The sequence below is a fragment of the Ranitomeya imitator genome, chromosome 1 (assembly GCF_032444005.1).
Source record: "Ranitomeya imitator isolate aRanImi1 chromosome 1, aRanImi1.pri, whole genome shotgun sequence".
NCBI classification, from domain to species: domain Eukaryota; kingdom Metazoa; phylum Chordata; class Amphibia; order Anura; family Dendrobatidae; genus Ranitomeya; species Ranitomeya imitator.
The window spans coordinates 351096898-351118860 of record NC_091282.1 but is presented as its reverse complement, the minus strand read 5'-3'; the positions used below and the strand labels follow the sequence as shown (position 1 = coordinate 351118860).

At 43.0% G+C, this 21963-nt stretch overlaps 1 protein-coding gene across 3 annotated transcripts in view; it reads left to right on the top strand.

Moving 5' to 3' along the window:
- Nucleotides 1–21963, top strand: part of SMTN (smoothelin) — a 173251-nt gene that overhangs the window by 74613 nt on the left and 76675 nt on the right. For all 3 annotated transcript variants that reach the window (XM_069760252.1, XM_069760258.1, XM_069760264.1), the window contains exons 2-7: nt 14399–14556; nt 15087–15177; nt 15500–15578; nt 15783–15886; nt 17091–17190; nt 18586–18908. In XM_069760252.1, coding sequence (XP_069616353.1) covers nt 14399–14556; nt 15087–15177; nt 15500–15578; nt 15783–15886; nt 17091–17190; nt 18586–18908 — 855 coding nt within the window. The remainder of the gene's footprint in view (nt 1–14398; nt 14557–15086; nt 15178–15499; nt 15579–15782; nt 15887–17090; nt 17191–18585; nt 18909–21963) is intronic.

Sequence of the window (21963 nt, the reverse complement as noted above, 5' to 3'; positions counted from 1 at the left end):
GTTCTTTTCTAAGGATTTGGCCAGTCTTTGGTTTGTAGGTCAGCAGTATTTAGCTTAATATGAGGCTCATACTTTGATATCCTTAAAGGCAACCTGTCACCAGGTTTTCCCCGTGCAAAGTGCAGCCACCACCTTTAAGGTCTCTCTTACCGCACACACAGCTTACTACTAGAATGCTGTAAGTCCCCAATTACTTTAACAGGGCACAAAAATCCCTTTTATTATCTCCTAGTCTGTGCGTCTCTGGTCTTAATCTGGCACCTCCTCTCTCGTCACAATCTCCTATGCTTCAAGTGGGTGACTCGTCCTACGTCAACGCAGTTTGTCCCTAATCGCGCTCCTGCGCAAGCGCACCTTTCTCCACCCTGCCAGGGGCAGAGCAAAGCACTATTGTGTACATGCAGTGGGAAAGGTCAAAGGGTACTGATGACCCGCGCGCATGCTGAGGGCAGAGAGCATTGCGCCTGCGCGTCATCCACATGAAGCAAGCAGTAGGACGTTCTGGGAAGAGGGGAAGTGCCGGATCAAGATCAGAAGCACCCGTTGAACTACACTATATGTGGGTGTAATAAAGGGTCTTTTGTTCTATGCAGTGGTAATTGGGGTCTTGCATACAGTTTACTAGAAAGCTGTAAAGTCTTTAAGGTGGTGGCTGTGCTTTGTTGGGAAAACCTGGTGGCAGATTCCCTTTAGAGATCAAGTTTCAGCAGTCCTTTTCTTCATTATGGGGTAAACTACAATGGTGCCTCTATATAGATAATGCAGGATCCACCAGGGCTGTGGAGTCGGAGCTCATTTTGGTGGAGTCGGTGTCATGAGAATTGACGAGTCAGATATTTGGCTAAGGCTACGTTCACATTTGCGTTCTGCCGGGCTGCGTCGGGCGCAGCCGCGGCGACGCATGTGTCATGCGCCCCTGTATTTAACATGGGGGCGCATGGACATGCGTTGCATTGCGTTTTGTGACGCACGCGTCAGAGCGCAGAGGACGCAGCACGTTGCATTTTTTTGCGTCCAAAATCATGCCAAAAAAGGACGCATGCGTCACAAAACAATGCGTTTTGCATGCGTTTTGGTGTGCGTTGCGTCGCCGACGCAGCACCGTCCAACGCAAATGTGAACGTAGCCTAACTGACTCCACAGCCCTGGGATCTACAATGGGAATGCTACACCTCCCCCCCACCCCTTCCCTGCACAATAACCTTCTCTCAATTGGAACATGCCTAGAAAACTCTCCTATAGAAGTAAATGGGCCAGAGGCTGCGTATAGAGCCACCCCCGTGTGGCTGCTATAAAGTATCTCTACATGCAGCTGCTACCATAAGCTAGAGCAAGATGGCCACCATAATAATCTAATCATGTAAAATCAAACTCTAAAATCAATGGGAAAATAAAACCAGATGGTGATTCTTATTACTACGAAGGTTTGTCTATGGAAATTGTTTGCAAAGGCTGAAACAGCTGAACTCAACAATCCGGGCCATAAAGTGAATAGCGCCTATGTATGATCGCCCTAGTCCACTCCGGGTTAGGAAACGTACGGACCCGATTGTTGCTGAAACTTATGGATACAAGTACCATACTGAAACCTTACTGCCACGATGTATAACAGAAAGTTCTTGTAAAATATTCAAATTCAAGAACAAATTCTTGTTAAATGTATTCCTTTTTTTTTTTTTTTCTTTTGCAGAAATTCTCGTGTCCAAATGGTAATGTCTGGTTTCCTTCCCTGGTGCCCCAACCTTTCTTTGTGCTTGGGTTTCAGCACTTGCATAAAGCTGGGATTTCAATTGATTACAGCGGTCTATCCTCCCCTCCCCCAATCTCATTGCTAAGAAGGTCTTTATAGTGAGATGTGCCTGATTTCTCACATAAATGCATCTTACTATGTACGGCGGCCCCTCCTGTACTCTGCATGCCTTAAGATTCGAAAATTAAAATGGGAAAAGGGCATTGATAGTACCCCCCCCCCCCCCCCAATTGGTTTAAATAATGCAGGTTTTGGACATGATGAAAAAATCACACCATGAACTTAATAAGCTTTTAGAAAATGTCCATTTGTAAAAGATGTTTAAAGGGTTATTCCCTCCAGGATATGCCGCCACTTAAAGGGAACCTGTCAGCAGGATTGTGCTCAGTAACCTACAGACAGTGTCAGGTTGGTGCTGTTAGAGTACGTTCACACAAAGCGTTTTTGCTGCATTTTTTTTTTTCTGCAGGAAAGAAGTTGCCGCCAAAAACGCATGTTTTTTGGTGCGTTCTTGTTGTGGTTTTGGTGTGACTTTTTCATGTGTTTTTGGGGCTAACTTGTGTCTCTTTGTGCATGCTAATAAAGTTGAGTGCCCCCAGAGAAAAAAAAGCTACTTCCTGTAGAACCGTACCTCTAGATCCTTAGAAAAGCGGGCAATTCATGTGCCCCTACAGTAAAATCACACTCACAGGGTAGAATAGAATAGATATAAATACAGAGTACATAGATATGTAAATGTCAGAGATACATACATACATACATACATACATACATACATACATACATACATAGCACGGTAGTGTAAAATTACAGCAGGAGCCAGCAGGATAGAAGAGATGGATTACATACAGTAGAATATGTAGATATACAGATGTCTGTTACAAATACAATTAGTACAGTATGCAGCTTAGGCCTCTTTCACATTTCCGTCTTTTGCCATCCGTCGCAATCTGTCGTTTTGGGCAAAAAAAGGATCCTGCAAATGTGCTTGCAGGATGCGGTTTTTGCCCATAGACTTGTATTAGCGACGGATGGCCACACCTCGTGTCCATCGTGTGACGTATCCGTCGTGTTTTGGCGGACCCGCGTCACAAAAAAGTTCAATATAACGTGTTTTTTTTGTGCGTCGCGCCCGCCATTTTCGATCTCGCATGCCCTGCCGAATCTCCGCCCCCTCCTCCCCGGACTGCAGACTGGCAGCAGATGCGTCGAAAAACTGCATCCGCTGCTAACGTCGTGCTAAAAAAAAACACTACGTCCGTCGGTACGTCAGCCCGATGCATAACGACGGACCCGTACCAACGGAAATGTGAAAGAGGCCATAATGTACATGTAATTAATAAAAGATTATTTTTTGGGGAAAAAATATGGCGTGGGCTCCCATGTAATTTTCATCCCAGCAGAGGGAAAGCAGATGGCTGGGGGCAGATGTTTATAGCCTGGGAATGGGGTAATTCCAGTGGAGCTTCCCAGGCTATTAATTTCAGCTCACAGCTGTATAATTAGCTTTTACTGACTATTAAAATGGGAGGACCCTAACAAAGAAATTACGTAGGGTCCCCCTATAATAACCAGCAAAGGCTATGCAGACTGTTACGGGCTGATATTAATAGCCTAGGAAGGGGCCATGGATACTGCCCCCCCTCCAGGCTAAGAACATCAGCCACCTCTAAGATGCACCAATTCTGGCAATTAGCCTCGCTCTTCCCACTTGCCCTGTAGCAGTGACAAGTGGGGTAATGGTTGTGGTGGTGGGGGAGGTTGATGTCACCTTTGTATTGTCTGGTGACATCAAGCACCGAGGTTAGTAATGTAGAGGTGTCAATAAGACACCCCCATTACTAACTCAGTTACATTGAAAAAAAAAAAACACATACACCAAGAGGGTCATTCCATATCAAGTGATCCAAATATGAATTTATTTTTTTTTTACCTGACGTCTTTAGATTTTTTTTTATTTTTTGTTTTTATGTAGTACAACTTTAGTTAATTACAAATTAAGTTTTGAATTTTTTTCTTCATCAGTTAATTTTTTTTTTACAGATTTCTAAAGTTTTGAAAAAGCGTGAATTTTGGCCTGGTATGGCTTTCCATTTTTTATCATATCTCGGGCTAGAATTAAGATAAAGAGGTGGGAGAGGCATTATTTTTCTCATAACGGTATCGGCTTTCGTTTGATATGTCACAAGACTGTTTCTTTATATTTTGTTTTGGAGAAATCGAATTCAAAATTTTTATGCGCAATTGTGAAAAAAAGTGTTTTAAAATTGTGAAGACATGCATGTGTGTTTCTTGTGTTCTTGATTTATATGTGTACAGGGATTCAACTTGGGACCTATACAATTTGTATTTTAATTTTTTTTTTTAAGCCTTGAATCATCTGATTTTATGTTTGTGTGAGTTTCTTCCTTTTTTTTTCTTTTCAAATTACAACTTATTGAATTAAACATTTATATGCAATAATAAAAAAAACACAAAAAACAAATACCGAAGTGCCAGAATAAATACATCTTGATCATCATAACACAACTTGCTCAGCATTGTCAACCTGAATGCATTGAACAAGCCAAAAGAAAAAAGGTGATCATATCCTCAAGTGTGATTTTCCAAATACAGTCTCATCCTAATTATATGTTAAAAACCAGATGAAAAGAACCAATATTTTTACCAGTAATTTTTAGATGCAACAATTTTTTTTTTATTTTATCACTAAACATGTCATTTATGAAGTGTTTAAGAATAGTACAGTAGTTAAATCCTCGTTCTATAAAATATGAACTAATCAAACAATTAATAGTAGGTTTTTGCACTGGCCTTTTATCATCAATGTGTCCCTTCTAGTGGGTGAAATGTAATCTTGTCCATAAGCGCTTACTAGCAATGGACGGCCTGTCATGGTGTTCAGCTCCACCTGAGGTAATACTGGTTTTCTTGGATACACAAAGGACGGCGCTGGACCAGGAGGCGGGAAAAAAGTCACTTCTACGTCTTCATTTACACAATCTTTGGAAAGTACAATAGCAGCCACCAGTGCCAATCATATTCACAGGTCACATCACCAGTTATGTCATCCATTGCCGCTCTTGTGCCTCCTTCCACCACGTCATGGACGTCACTCTCTTTGCTGAATGAAGAAACCCTTGGTTTTATTTCTGTTTCACTACATGGGATGACAGTCCGGTATTGCCGAGTCCCTGTGATGGGTTCTGCTTCCTGTATCCGATGTTTTCACAAACTCTCCTCCTTCTCTTCGTAGTCCTGGTTTGTACAATACATGAACTGGATGTTAAGAATATTTTTCTCCCTCCATTTGAGGAGTTGCCTGGGTGGTAAGATTTGGTGTGAATATGGCCTCTGGAGGCTGGAGCCGCTGCCTGTCATCTGCTCTGCATTCACTGGCTACCCCTGGTCATTCTCAGCCCTAACAAAGCTTTCTCCTCTGCCCTCTCCTGCTTCTAATACTCTGTAACATAATAAAATACAGTCATATCTAAAAATCATGGATTTGGTAAATATAGACCCCACACTCTTACACCACACGCTGTAAACGACACTGTAATAGTTTTATTTTTAAAAATATGATCCCATCACGATCCCAACTTGTTTTGGTACAGATGTGGCTAGGAGCATAGCAGGCACATGTGCAGTTTTTGAAATTTTTAAATTAAACGTTTTTTTTTCCGAAATGCGTTTTAAAACTTTGAGTTCGCATAGGTAAAATATTATCAAAGATACTCTTGTGACTGAGTATGAGGAGAAATGTAAAGGCAGGCAACACCGAAATTCTCACTTTTCCCGAACTTTGAAAATAAATAAAAAAAAAAAAAATTAAGATTTTTTTCTTCTTCACATTTTGCATTCTCTGACATACTATTACCAAATAACAAAATCTCAAAAGAATTAAAAATATAGAGGTTAAAATCATTGGTTCACTTGACATGGAATGACCCAAGAATAAAGTCCTTTAATCGAAAAAAAGACACTTTTTAATCTCAATTAGACCATGCTTACAACCTTGCCTAATTACACCAAGGCCCTCGATCTTCTGTAATAAACCAAAAATAATAAAACGACACTATCCCTCACCTATCCGTCGTTCTGTCCCACACCGTAATCCATGTCTGGGGGATAATTAGTTTTCAGCCTGGATGGTGCCAAGATGCGCACTGGGAATCACTGGTGATGCCACCGAGGCTGAGTTCCCAGCCGAGCTGAACTGCTGTGATCTCGGTGAGATCCTCTAGCACTGTGCGAAAGTCACATGGTGCAGAGGCGAGATCACTGCAGTGAAATTCTCCCGGTGAACTCTCCTCTGCACCCGTGTGACTAACTCACAAACGCACACGTTCCCCGGCAGCAACATACACAGCACCACTCACCTCTCCGCACGTTCCAGCACCATCATCGTATCTGGCACCCCCCCCACACACACACACACACACACACACACACACACCTGTATGTGCCCCCAAGTGATGTGTATATTCCCCAGTGCTGCATTTACCCCAAAAGTGCTGTATATCCCGGGGTAATTTTCAAGGTGATCATTTTTGTGTGGCCCCCAGATGATGGTAGAAATTTTCAAATGGCTCCCGGCTGGAAAAAAAAAAGTCCCCTGCCTTAGGGTATGCGCACACGATCAAGAATTGGCAGTGCTTTGGATGCAGCACATGTCCGCTGTGTCCAAAGCGCTGCTGGCTATTGAACGCAGGTGAATCCGCATGTGTTCACTGGACTGTACGGATTCACCGCGTCCAATACATTGTGTGGAAATTTGTCTTGTTGAGAAGTGTTTCTGTAAGAGAAATTAAAATGCTGCAGTCTGGAGAGACGCGCTGCATATCAGTCTCCATGGGTGAGCCACTGGCGTCTCTGGACACATACTGGACATGGGATTTCTGGAAATCCCATCCCCTACGCTGTAACATCTGGCCCATGCGGGTTGGACGCTGCAGAAGTACTCGGCGTCCAACCCGCAGTGTTTACTGATTGTTTGCACAAACCCTTATAAGCAAGTTTCGTACTTAATGGAGCTCTGAAACAAACTTTTGTAAACATCGAAATCTGTGATCACGTACCAGGTTTTTTCTCCCATGTGGAAAGTAAGGTTTTGCACTGTTAAATATTTTTCTTTGTTTTATTATAGCTAATTTATAGTTTTTAAGATGTCTATTCTAGTTTGTTTTACCATCTTGTATATGGTTGCTATTTTTATATTTTTGCTTCAAATTTCAGTGTGTTCACACTGAGTTTTGTTTGTTTTTTCCTCCAAAGCTCGTATCACAGTATTTTTTAACCCCTTAACGACTGCCGATACACCTTTTATCGGAGGCACTTAAGGCTACTTATTCCTCAGCCCTGCTTTTTAACGGCGCTGGGAAATAAGGGTATAGCGCCCCCCCATTGTCAGAAACCGACCCTGGAGAACATGATTCAGGTCGGTTTTTACCTACCCCAGTGTTGCGAACACGTTATTCACTGAATAACGGCGACAGCAAAAAAAAGAATCTGATTTCCATTCCTTTCACTCTCTTCTGATTATGACCTAGTATACCAGAGGAGAGAAAAATGGGGTTCCCCGATCCCTCCATCTCTGTCCCCTGACCCTCGGCGTCTTCTTCCTATTGGTTCATTTTATTCACTGTGATGGGGTCTCACAGCGATATTAAAAAAAGAAAAAAAAAAAGCAATCCCCTTTATCACCCCCTTAGGCCGGTTTCACACGTCAGTGGCTCCGGTACATGAGGTGACAGTTTCCTCACGTACCGGAGCCACTGACACACGTAGACACATTGAAATCAATGCATCTGTGCAGATGTCATTGATTTTTTGGGAGGCTAGGGGTGACATGGTGGGGTTCGAATTGGGAGGTCTCCACTGTTTAGGTACTTCAAGGGGTCTCCAAACGCAACATGGCACCCGCCATTGATTCCAGCCAATTTTGCGTTTAAAAAGTCAAACTGTCCTCCCTCCCTTCTCAGCGTACGCAGGAGTAATTGCACACCAAATTTTGTGGTTTATTTTCTCCGGATACCCTTGTGAAAAAAAATAAATAGTTTGGTTCCAAAGTAAAAAATTTTTATGAAAAAAAGTAAAATGTTCATTTTTTTTTTTCTTCCACATTGCTTTAGTTCTCTTGAAGCACCTGAAGGGTTGATAAACTTCTTGAATGTGTTTTTGAGCACCTTGAGGGGGTAAAGTTATTAGAATGTTTTCACTTTTGGGTATTTTCTGTTACGTTGACCCCCTCGCCCCCCAAACTCACTTCAAATGTGAGGTGGTTTCTGAAAAATAAAAAAGGGTTTTGTAAATTTTGTTGGAGAAATTGCTGATGTAAAGTAGCCATGTGGAAAATGTTATTTATTAACTATTTGGTGTGACACCACTCTCTGATTTAGGGTATGTTCCCACAGTCAGGAAACGCTGCGGAATGGACGCTGCATACATCCGCAGCGTCCAACCCGCAGCTGCCAGGTATTACACCATAGTGGAGTGGATTTCAAGAAATCCCATGTCCACTATGCCTGCACTGGAACGCGCAGCTCACCTGTGGAGACGGACATGCGGCGCGTTTCTCCAAACCGCACCATATCTATTTATCTTGTGGAGACTCAATATCTCCACAAGATAAATGTTACAACGTATTGGGCGCAGTGATTCCGCACATGTGGAATCACCTGCGTTCAAAAGCCGGCAGTGCCTTCAAGATATGCTGCTTCCAAAGCGTTGCCGACTACTGATGGTGGGGATGTAGCCTTAAGGTTAAAAAAAAATTGAGTTTGAAAATTGCAAAATGTTTCAAATTTTTGCCAAATTTCTGTTTTGTTTTTTTTTCTGTTTTGTTTTTTTTCATAAATAAACACAAGTGATATTGAAGAAATTTTACCACTAACATGAAGTACAATGTCACGAAAAAACAATCTACGAATCAGCGGGATCCCTTGAAGCGTTCCAGAGTTTATCTCAGTGACAGTGGTCAGAATTGTAAAAATTGGCTTGGTCATTAAGTACCAAAGTGGCTCTGTCACTAAGGGGTTAAGTAGTCTTTAAAGTGTTCCTGCCATCTGATACCTGCTGCCTTCCCAATCCATCAGGCACTTGCTGTCTTATTCTCTCAGCCAGTTATGTTTGACTCTGGAACGCTGCAGTGTTTCGATAACTTTTTGAAAGCAGTCAGCTGACCGTTTCTTCTTAAAGTGGATCCCCTAAATCCACGTTAAAAAAGGAAAAAAAAAGCATACCCTAAAAATCATTCTGCTTCTCCAACTCTTCAGGCACCATTGACTCCAACATAATCGCTGAAAACTATGGGGGTAAAGCTTGACTAACCTATAGGTGGCGCTGTAAAGGCGGCTGATGTCCCTCTGCTGAAGGAGCGCTGTGTAAGTCACCATGGGATCTCGCACAGTACAACTTTCTAGCTAGTTGCTTGTATTTGCATTGCCAGATTCAGTCAGTCCCACATAATGAATGACTTCCTCCGATGTGCGTTCTGACGGCCGTCACTGACCTGACCAATGCGCATATTTAAATCTGGAATATCCATTTTCCAGTTGCATCGCTTGCTGACAAATGGTAAATTCTTCAGCCATTTGTAGCGGTTTCATCTCGGAAACTTGTCTACCTCCCTGTGCTCGATCCATCTTCTTGGCTGGGATTGTGAATTCCTCGATGATTGGAAAAATAGCTGGGCTGTCAGAAGAAACACCACATAATGTCAGTGAGTGATCGGATTCTGGTCCGAAGCAATGAAAAATATTCCATAAATTCCTTCCAGCCTTTGTAGGTCACTATCTGACATTTCTGTCTTCTCCCGCAGATGAAGTTTTCGGCATTCCTATAATACAATGGTATTTTGTATTGCAACACACGTGCCCCCTGCGCCGTTCCTGTGCGGTGACACATTCTCACCCAGCGAGCGGTCCTTTCTCAGAAAATAGCAGTAAACTGCACATCTGCACAATATAAGCCCCCTGCAGAAATGGAAGTTTGTGTGGCTGTTTTCGAGAAAAAAAAAAATTGTGCATTTGGGCTTAATATATCAAAAGCTTCACAATAAGACATTGTTGTCCATAGCAACCAATCAGTTCGGCTTTGATTTCGTTAAAGGGGTTCTCTGGGATTTAGAAAAAGTGATAAAATGTCATAAATGCCACCACGTGAAGACCCCCCACAGTCTGCCCTGAAGCACGGGCATATCATTAACTGAGAACTGCAAATACAGATTAAACAAAAAACAAGACTGATTTCATCAACCCAGGTATCATTTTAATCAGTATAAAGGTGCCGACCTGACACTGTAGGTTACTGAGGGGCTAGGTTTCTCCTTGTGGAGAGTGACATACCAGCTCTGGCTTGTCAAGGTAAGGAGGCTTATTCACCGTGCAATGCTCCTCTGGGAAATGTAATATGCAAATTGCCTCTTCAGAGAAAAAGGACTTGAACTCTATAGCGCCACCTGTTGGAAGTAGCGATCCTACAAGTCACAATCAACCCTTTAACGAGTCGTGCAATATGACTTGGGATAAAAGCAAAATCAGCATCTCAATTTGCAGACACGGTGTTTCGGGCTGTTGGCCCTCGTCAGTGCAAAGCATGAGAACTGATTTGGCTAGGTGAGAGGGGAGTAGAAAAGGAGATCATAGAGGCATGATCTCCTTCTCTACTCCCCTCTTATCTTCTCTTCCCACAATCGTATACAAGATTTCTCCTGCGTATCACCCCTACTCTGGAACCCTCTACCACAACACATCAGATTCTCGCCTACCATGGAAACCTTCAAAAAGAACCTGAAGATCCACCTCTTCTGACAAGCCTACAACCTGCAGTAACCACCGATCCACCAAACTGCTGCCTGACCAGCTCTACCCTCACCTACTGTATTCTCACCCATCCCTTGTAGATTGTGAGCCCTCGCGGGCAGGGTCCTCTCTCCTTCTGTACCAGCTGTGACTTGTATTGTTCAAGATTATTGTACTTGTTTTTATTATGTATACCCCTCCTCACATGTAAAGCGCCATGGAATAAATTGCGCTATAATAATAAATAATATTACATTTCCCAGAGCAGCATTGCACGGCGAATAAGCCTCCTTACCTTGACAAGCCAGAGCTGGTATGTCACTGTCCATAAGGAGAAGCCTTAAGGTACCGTCACACTAGACGATATCGCTAGCGATCCATGACGTTGCAGCGTCCTGGCTAACGATATCGTCCAGTGTGACAGGCAGCAGCGATCAGGCCCCTGCTGTTATATCGCTGGTCGGGGAAGAAAGTCCAGAACTTTGTTTCGTCGCTGGCTCTCCCGCTGACATCGCTGAATCGGCGTGTGTGACGCCGATTCAGCGATGTCTTCGCTGGTAACCAGGGTAAACATCGGGTTACTAAGCGCAGGGCCGCACTTAGTAACCCGATGTTTAACCTGGCTACCATCGTTAAAGTAAAAAAAACAACCACTACATACTTACCTACCGCTGTCTGTCCCCGGCGCTCAGCTTCTCTGCTCTGGCTGTGAGCACAGCGGCCGGAAAGCAGAGCAGTGACGTCACCGCTCTGCTTTCCGGCTGCCCGGCGCTCACCGCCAGAGCAGAGAAGCAGAGCGCCGAGGACAGACAGCGGTAGGTAAGTATGTAGTGGTTGTTTTTTTTACTTTAACGATGGTAGCCAGGGTAAGCTTCGGGTTACTAAGTGCGGCCCTGCGCTTAGTAACCCGATGTTTACCCTGGTTACCGGCATCGTTAGTCGCTGGAGAGCTGTCTGTGTGACAGCTCTCCAGCGACCAAACAGCGACGCTGCAGCGATCCGGATCGTTGTCGGTATCGCTGCAGCGTCGCTTAGTGTGACGGTACCTTTAGACCTCAGTCCAGAGCCTCTCACCTAGCACAATTGATAAGGGCTCTTAATGCACTGGTTGGCAGGGATTGTACATGTTGAACAAAATGTTGTGCCTCTGTATTTGAGGCTTCTAGAAAGCAATTGGCCAACCACGCTTGTAGAATGTGTACAATATGGTAATAACTTGATAATGTTACGTAGCCTTTATATACACTTTCGTCTCAGCCCGCCTAGACCAAGTGAGCAAGAGTTCTCAATGTAGAAAAGGGGAGTAAGTGTCAGAAGGAAGCGGCTAGTGGCTCCCAATGATGGCTGATTTTGGCACGGTCACCCAACCCTCCAATGTGCGCTGAGGCCTCCAGACTACCGATCCTTTTTGCTCTGAGGGTAGATGAGCACACAGGAGCACGTCTATATGGAGGGGTCAGGAGAGATGGTTATCTGTTATGTATGGGGGACTATACTTTCCCTATCTTCTCCTCTCATCGCGGCCTACTAATGTGTATGGGCACCTTCTGTGGGGAGACATCTGAATGCTATACTTGTAGAAACGTACAACCCATCATAAAGCGAAGTTCATATTTTATCAATAATTGTCTTATATAAATTAATATTCCGTGAAGTCTCTTCTGTCAGAAGGTTCTGTAATTGTGTGTCATGTCTGCGCCAGCTGTTCCTTATTTAGATGTTCTTGCTTCCCCCCCCCTTTTATACATATGCCTCACTTTGGGTTTTATTGGCAGTTCCTGCTGTTTTGCTTTTCTTAATAGTCTGCAGTTTATTTACAGTCAGATTTTTCTAAAAATATTTTGTAATGTAAAAAGACCAAAAAACCTGAACCTGTGTTTATCAGACCGAAGAAATCTAGCCAGAATATGTGCTGATGCTGCCAAGTACTGCTCGCAGTGCCAAGTTGTTTTTCGCTTGTTCCGTAAGACAATTTGTTGGGAAACTTAAACCTGGAGGACCAGATGGGATCTCCTATTTATATCTGCATCCCACTTCCTGCGGAGGACATGGTGGCACAGTGCTGCCCTCTTGTGTTTCAAGCTATGCATTACCATTGCGTTCTCTGTTCCTAGAAAGTTCCGAAGGGGGAGGTATGTGCGTTGTGCGCCCCCCTTAGTATATTATATCAAACTTGAAGCTCTAGTTACTTAGTACAGAACTACTTTGGTTGTCATTTTCTTGAAATGTGTTTTGTGACACTTGGCTGATGCTGCCTATGTAGTTTTTATTGTGTTTTGGACCAACTTACTTTCTTAGCTAACAGGTTTGACTCTGGATTTGCAAATACATTTGTAATTGATCCCTTTTGAAAATACATTTGCTTGACCAAACATGGTGGAAACTCCTAAATTCATGTTCTTGTAATTGCTATGGGGAAGACTGATCATCTGATATCTCCAGTTTTTGTACAGTGTGAAAGATTTCTTGCATTTGTACTATAAAAGGGTTATTTGATGGAGAAATATCATCCACCATAAGAATTGATATCTTGTACATTGGTGGGGGTGTGACCTATGGGCAGATCGGGACACTTGTATCCCAATTAAAATGAAGCGCAAGTGTGCTCGTCCTCCGCTCCATGTAGGCATAGTGCTGTGCTCCTGTTTTGTTTGTTTTTTGTTTTTGTCTCTGGCAGTCCCATGTATGTTTTCATTGTCCCTTGTTGGTTTACTTGCAGGCAGTTGCCAGTTGGTGTTCTATTCTTGCATTAAAGGGGTTGTCCACTCTTCTTATATTAATGACCTATACATTAGATAAGTCATCAATATCGAATCGTTGGGAGAGGTGAGACCCATCACTCCCACGATTGAGCTGTTGTTGCTGGTGGCCGGATGTTATTAGTTGCGGAATAGCACAGTTCCGTTAACTGTATAGTTGCCGCAGCCAGGTACTGCTGATCCACGCTAGTGATGAGTGTATGCTCGTTACCCGAGTTTTCCGAGCATGCTCGCGTGTTCTCCTAATATTTTGGGCGTTCTTGTAGATTGTTTTTGTCTCTGCAGCTGCATGACAGCCTGAATACATGTGGGGATTTCTTAACAAACAGGCAACCACACATGTATTCAGGCTGTCTAGCAGCTGCAAATCATGCTGCTGCGGGGACACAAACATAATCAACGAGCACGCCCAGGATACTCAGAGACCACCCGAGCATGCTCAGAAAACTCGACGAACGTGAATACAGTCCTGCCTGATGGCTGAATGATCAGATGTATTAGAGATGAGTGACTACATTTGCAGGACCCTTCTCCAATGGCCACATTATTATTCCATGGCTACCAGATGGGATTCTTACAAATGGCTTTCTCTGCTCCCCTGATTTATCGGCCTGGCTTGATGTCATTCTTGTGGTGCAACACACACAAAGTTGTGCCAGGCCATCAAAAGTGGAGTGGGGGTAGGCTGCTAGTAGAAGATGGTTTGCAGGGCTCCCAAATACTTGTGCCCACTAGACCCAGCGTCCAGTGAGAACATGTCTACCATGAATACATTTATTACAGTCACCCTGCAAGGTTCCCGTGGTCCTTTTATTTTGGTCTCAGGCGTTGGTTGCCATGTAAAAGAAATGGTTAAAACGTATTTCTCTCTTCCAGGCACTCATCTGCTGAAATTGAGTTTTCCATAAACAAATCTGTTGAAATTAGAGACCTTTTTTTGTTTTGAATATGGAAAATCTGACCAGTCCTCTATCCAGCCATCCTGCATCAAGCCCGCCTAACAGTTTACGTTGTATTAATCCCCTCCGAAAAGTCATGCACATTTTCCCTCTTGGCTCAGGACTTTGTATATTCCGTGTCTTTCACAGCTGGAAGTGACTCTGGACCTGGCGGAGAGGCGGGAGATTCGCTCAGCCATAAGGGAGCTGCGGCGGAAAGAGCTAGAGCGATGTGAAGAAGCCCTGGCATCGAAACGTTTCCGATCAGAGAAAAGTAATGGCCAGGAGGACAAGGAGAACCAGCCGGGGTTTGTGTTGATCTATTAATAAGCATGTCCTTTAAGAACAACTCCATGATGGATGCTCATTAGGATGTGGGGAAGGGTTTTCCACTAACCGAATTTGCAAGTGAAGAAGAAATTTTTTTTAAAAATCGCAGCGTGCACTCGTCTTTTTTTCATTGTCAGATGAGACCCGACCATTCAAGTCTGGGTGCAAAAATAATAAAATCAGAATCTATACAGGTCGACCCTACAGCTCCATTTTTATGGTAATAATTCAAATTAAACGATGAGGTCATAGGTCGTCTTTGGTTTTATGGACCCTATTGAATTGTAGAGATTGCTGCCTGCTTATGGAGTGAAGGTCAGTGACCAGAGATCTGTCTATAGAGGGACGGACAGATTCTTCCTATGCGCGCTCTGCCATAGCATACGTCTAGCGGGCATAGAGAATGGCATGGCGTCAGCTTCTGTACTCAGTGTGAGCTCTGTGTTGACAGGGAACTGATCTGTATGTTCCATGTGATAAGGTTTTCCATTTTTTTTTTTATTTAAAGCCCTGAAATGGAAGAAAAACAACAAAGAGCGTTGCGTGCCCTGGCAGGAAGACTGGAGGAGATAAATGATCTGGAGGAGCTGACGGCACTGGTACGTTTTTCATACATATTTGATCACTTGAAAGCTGGGAAACACATTTTTATTTCCCTAGAACTGCACCTAAAGCCCTAAATAGAGATGAGCAATCCTTACACATGACTCTTCTAGTTTGTAATAGGTTAATATGAAAATTATTAAATGTATAATATTTTCATTCCATTGCAGCCTCTTCATTATTTAAATATGGTTTGTCACCAGTAGGGGGCACTATTTACTCATTTACTGATATAAGCACATTTTCCAGGCGTCCACTACCTGTTGCTACTGCATTACTCCACCAAGTGCACACTGCAATTTGTACCTTCCCTTCCAGCTCCGAAATTCCAGTGAATACGAAGAGCGGAAACTTATCCGAGCTGCTATTCGGAAAATAAGGAACGATGAAATAGAAGGCGAGTAGTGTGATCTGCCATCATACACATGACGTTTCTGCGGTTTTCATTTATGGTAGTCAAATCGTACCCCTTATCAACTGTTCTGCTTTTGTTGTTGATGGGTTGTTTTTTTTTGTTTGTTTTGTGATGTACGTGACCTTGTTTCTCGTGTTTTTTTTTTTTTATTACTTTTTTTGTTTTGTATTTTTTTGTTTGCTTTAGCTGCATCACTGGCGGGCATGCTGGTCAGCCGCTACACGGAAGAAGGTATTGGTACTGTGCAGGCCAGAAGTATGGATGGCTTTGGAGACGCCGCTCCTTCTTTGGTAAGTCATAGAGAGCTTGCAGCAGACCACACTGGTTGTTAGTAAAATAAGCTCGTCCATGACTACAAATTTAAAGGGAACCTGTAAGGTCAATTTTACTGCTGAAACTATGGCTGTATACTTCCTAGGAGAACAAAAAATTTTTACCAGCAGCAAATTGGATTGCTATAGAAGTGTATGTATGTATCTCTATCAATGGTCTTAAATAGTAAAATCATCCTAACTTCCTCCCCATTAGAGCCATCTTACTGCTAAAGTCAAATAATTAATGCCCAGTATTTGTTCTAACATGAGAAATATCAAGGTAGAAGCTTCTCCTTCAAAGCTGAAGATGGCATTCATTCCTATACATTTTCCCAATGGTTTACATTCTGGACCAAATATGCATGGTTTGAATTTATTCAATGTTTCTTTTCATTAGTGAGATGGAGACGTGTCACTTCCAGACCCCTCTCCTTACCTCACATTGGACAGAGACCCTTTTTCTAGTGATATTTGCCATTAGGGAGATCCTTGTAACCCCCGACATACACACTAAAAATGGATGGCCCATGCATCTAGAATTTTCAAGTGCGGTTGTCAGCTACCTATATGTATGTGCACCTTAAGTCATGATCATGTCTCCTCTAAAATAATGCCTCAATGCCTACAGATAGCAGCAATGCTTCCAGCTGCTTACTGCTTGTCAAGAATTGGCAAAGGCTCTGGGTGACCAGTACTATTCAGGCTTATTTAAAGCGGTTGTCCCCTACTTTCGTTGACCTATCCTTAGGATAGGTCATCAATGTCTGATCGGTCAGGGTCCAACACCCAGCTTAAAGCCCCCTCCTTCCCCCTGCTAATCAGCTGTTCCCGGTAGTAGCAGCCGCCGGCTGGAAGTGCTCAATTGCGGAACTGCTCAGTCTTCTGATACTGGCCGCGACAGGGTTCTGCATCTGCCTGCCATTGATTTGAGTAGGTGGCTGATGTGCACTACCGGGCCATGGCCACTGTCTAAAGATGGAGCAGCTCCACAAATGAGCACTTCTGGCTGGCAGCCATTGGCGATACTGAGAACTGCTGATTGGTCAGAGTCCGACACCCGGCTCCTCCGCTAATCAGACATTGATGACCTTTCCCAAAAAAAAAAAGGGGACAATGTCTTTAAACTAACTCTTTCGTGTGCATCAGTCATAAGTTTCATATTATTTGTATAAATTGACAGGCAGAGGAGAAAGAAGATTTAGAAGAACGAAAAATCATCAAAGCTCAAATCCATGAACTTCGTGCCTCTCAAAATGGAAGCAGTCACACAATGCTGAACGGTACTGTTCAACCCTTTTTTTTTTTTTTTCAAATGTTTTAACCAAATTGTCATCCCTATTTCCACATAGATCATAAACTCTTAAGGCCTCCAGGCACATTAGAAGAAAGTTAATATAAGTTAAAAGTTAAAGAAGCACTCCACCCATCCGTATTTTTTATCCTCAATATATTATTTATTATTATTATTTATTATTTATATAGCACCATTGATTCCATGGTGCTGTACATGAGATGGGGTTACATACAGAATACAGATATCACTTACAGTAAGCAAACTAACAATGACCGACTGGTACAGAGGGACGAGGACCCTGCCCTTGCGGGCTTACATTCTACGGGATGGTGGGGAAGGAGATAATAGGTTGAGGGTTGCAGGAGCTCCGGTGTTGGTGAGGCGGTAGCTCCGGTAGAGGTGAGGAAGCAGCGGGGTCAGTGCAGGCTGTAGGCTTTCCTGAAGAGGTGGGTTTTCAGGTTCCGTCTGAAGTATCCGAATATGGTTGATAGTCGGACGTGTTGGGGCAAAGAATTCCAGAGGATGGGGGATATTAGGGAGAAGTCTTGGAAGCGGTTGGTTGAGGAGCGAATAAGTGTGGAGAAGAGGAGGTCTTGGGAGCACAAGAGATTATGTGAGGGAAGATATCGGGAGATTAGTTCAGAGATATATGGAGGAGACAGGTTATGGCTTTCTAGGTCAGTATTAGTAATTTGAACTGGATATGCTGACGGTGTGGGAGCCAGTGAAGAGATTTGCAGAAAGGAGAAGCAGAGGAGTAGCAAGGATAGAGATGAATTAGTCGGGCAGCAGAGTTAAGGATGGACTGGAGAGGTGCAAGGGTGTTAGCAGGGAGGCCACAGAAGGATCTTGTAGTAGAAGGCGGGAGATGATGAGGGAAATATATTGTACTAATCCTATTATATAGCGCATTGTACTTACAATTGCTCATTCTGCCTTTCTGCCCAGCTAATTCTTCTCTTTTCCATTAAGTCTATGGCATCTCGTGATTTATAAACTGGTTTGCTGATTCTTTCTAAACTGTATGTTGAAACAGAGGGTAATTTTTTCCCTGAATGAGTCACAAGTCATTGCAAAAGTCCCTGAGGGAGCAGCTGGGTTAGTAGTTGAAAAGGGAAATAATAAATGCAGGGAACACAGAGCATAGAAAAGAAGAATTAGCTGGGTAGAAAGATAAAATTAGCAATTGTAAGTACACAGTGCTATATAATATGATGACTGCAATATATTAAAAGGATAAAAACTTTGCGAGTGCTTCTTTAATGTATTTAAAACTTTGCGATCTGATTAACTAAACGCAGAAGTGTTTATAGCCTCTGAATTCCTATAGAGTATAAATTTATCAGACACCGCAACTAATGATAGATTTTTCTATGTATAGAGCCGGTCTCCGACATATCACTGCTTCTCCATGCTCCTTCAAGAGAGAAGTTGATGTCCTCGTCATCCTCCTCTTCTTCAATATCATCTTCAGAACCTGGAACTAAGGCACAGTCCTGTACAACGGAGCATTCCACACTCAGCACAGACACTGAGGAAGACCCGCCACAGTGTGGCACTAGTGAAGTTTTCATGCAGCCCGTCACGCAAAATTATACAGAGCAAGAGAACCTTCCAAGGACTAAAAGTGTCTTTCGAGAGCCAAATGCAGTTCTAAAACCTGAATCCAGCTGGACTGACAAAAAACAAAATGGGACAAATAAGGTATGTTTATCCACTCTCTGCCATGGTCTTGCTTCCTCTCAGTTCTGGAACTATTTCGAGGCAGAATTTTCTGGATTTATGAATAAAGATAATTAAAGTTTAACTAGATGGTGGCCCGATTCTAATGCATCCGGTATTCCAGAATATGTATGTAGCGACTGAACTACATCACACTGACTGACAGAACTTGTTCAGTAAACGTGAGTGAACTACGTCGTGCTGTGAGTGGGGGTTAAATTCCTTGCCAATATCGCTGATTGGTCGCGGCCGGCCGGGCGCGACCAATCCATGAAGCGTGATTCAAATCCCACACCAATTCATGGCCGGACTGTGCCTGTCGCTGATAGGTCGTGACCAATCAGTGAAGTCAGGGCCGGCTCCAGGTTTTTGAGGGCCCCGGGCGAAAAAGTCTGTGGGCCCCCCCTTTCACACACCACGATTCATGATGCACAAATACAGCAGAGAAATATAGCACAGCCCACGCAGCATGTAGCACAGCCCACGCAGCATATTCCTGTTAAAAAATAATTAAAATAAAAAAGTTATACTCACCTTCCGGCGGCCCCCGGATCCAGCCCAGGCCTTTAGCGATGCTCACACCAGGTCCGTTCCCAGTGATGCTTTGGGGCAATAACCCGTGATGATGTAGCGGTCTCGCGAGACCGATAGGTCATCTGGGGTCATTACAGCAAAGCATTATTGGGACCGGAGAATCGCAAGGAGTGGGAAAAGCTGCCGGGGACGCCGGAAGGTGAGAATATCACAATTTTTATTTTTAACATTATATATTTTTACTATTGATGCTGCATAAACACCATCAATAGTAAAAAGTTGGTCACACTTTTCAAAAGCGGTGACTGACCCGGAAATGCTGCAGGCAGCGTTTCCGGGTCCGCCACAGAATGAAGCTCATGCCCAGTATGGCATGCGTTGGCGATGCGCCCGGTAACAGGGTTAATGGCAGCTTTAACGGACTGCGTTACACAGTCCATTTAACAGACTGCTAAAACGCTATGTGGGCTCTGACTGGAGGGGAGGAGCCAATTCGTGGCCGGACTGTGCCTGTCGCTGATTGGTCGCGCCCAGCCGGCCGCGGCAAATCAGCGACGTGGGATTTCAGTTACAGACAAACAGACAGAACTAGACAAATATATATATATATACAGGTCCTTCTCAAAAAATTAGAATATAGTGTTAAATTTCATTATTTACCATAATGTAATGATTACAATTAAACTTTCATATATTATAGATTCATTATCCACCAACTGAAATTTGTCAGGTCTTTTATTGTTTTAATACTGATGATTTTGGCATACAACTCCTGATAACCCAAAAAACCTGTCTCAATAAATTAGCATATTTCCCCCATCCAATCAAATAAAAGTGTTTTTTAATAACAAACAAAAAAACCATCAAATAATAATGTTCAGTTATGCACTCAATACTTGGTCGGGAATCCTTTTGCAGAAATGACTGCTTCAATGGCATGGAGGCAATCAGCCTGTGACACTGCTGAGATGTTATGGAGGCCCAGGTTGCTTCAATAGCGGCCTTAAGCTCATCCAGAGTGTTGGGTCTTGCGTCTGTCAACTTTCTCTTCACAATATCCCACAGATTCTCTATGGGGTTCAGGTCAGGAGAGTTGGCAGGCCAATTGAGCACAGTAATACCATGGTCAGTAAACCATTTACCAGTGGTTTTGGCACTGTGAGCAGGTGCCAGGTCGTGCTGAAAAATGAAATCTTCATCTCCATAAAGCATTTCAGCCGATGGAAGCACGAAGTGCTCCAAAATCTCCTGATAGCTAGCTGCATTGACCCTGCCCTTGATGAAACACAGTGGACCAACACCAGCAGCTGACATGGCACCCCACACCATCACTGACTGTGGGTACTTAACACTGGACTTCAGGCATTTTGGCATTTCCTTCTCCCCAGTCTTCCTCCAGACTCTGGCACCTTGATTTCCGAATGACATGCAAAATTTGCTTTCATCAGAAAAAAGTACTTGGGACCACTTAGCAACAGTCCAGTGCTGCTTCTCTGTAGCCCAGGTCAGGCGCCTCTGCCGCTGTTTATGGTTCAAAAGTGGCTTTACCTGGGGAATGCGGCACCTGTAGCCCATTTCCTGCACACGCCTGTGCACGGTGGCTCTGGATGTTTCCACACCAGACTGTCCACTGCTTCCTCAGGTTCCCCAAGGTCTGGAATCGGTCCTTGTCCACAATCTTCCTCAGGGTCCGGTCTCCTCTTCTCGTTGTACAGCGTTTTCTGCCACATTGTTTCCTTCCAACAGACTTACCATTGAGGTGCCTTGATACAGCACTCTGGGAACAGCCTATTTGTTGAGAAATTTCTTTCTGGGTCTTACCCTCGTGCTTGAGGGTGTCAATGATGGCCTTCTTGACATCTGTCAGGTCGCTAGTCTTACCCATGATGGGGGTTTTGAGTAATGAACCAGGCAGGGAGTTTATAAAAGCCTCAGGTATCTTTTGCATGTGTTTAGAGTTAATTAGTTGATTCAGAAGATTAGGGTAATAGGTCGTTTAGAGAACCTTTTCTTGATATGCTAATTTATTGAGACAGGTTTTTTGGGTTATCAGGAGTTGTATGCCAAAATCATCAGTATTAAAACAATAAAAGACCTGACAAATTTCAGTTGGTGGATAATGAATCTATAATATATGAAAGTTTAATTGTAATCATTACATTATGGTAAATAATGAAATTTAACACTATATGCTAATTTTTTGAGAAGGACCTGTATATATATATATATATATATATATATATATATATATATATATATATATATATACTGTATGTATGTGTATATATATATATATATACACACTGTATGTATGTGTGTATATATATATATATATATATATATATATATATATACACTGTATGTATATGTGTGTGTGTGTATATATATATATATATATATATATATATATATATATATACACTGTATGTATGTATGTATGTATGTATATATATATATATATATATATATATATATATATATATATACTGTATGTATATATATA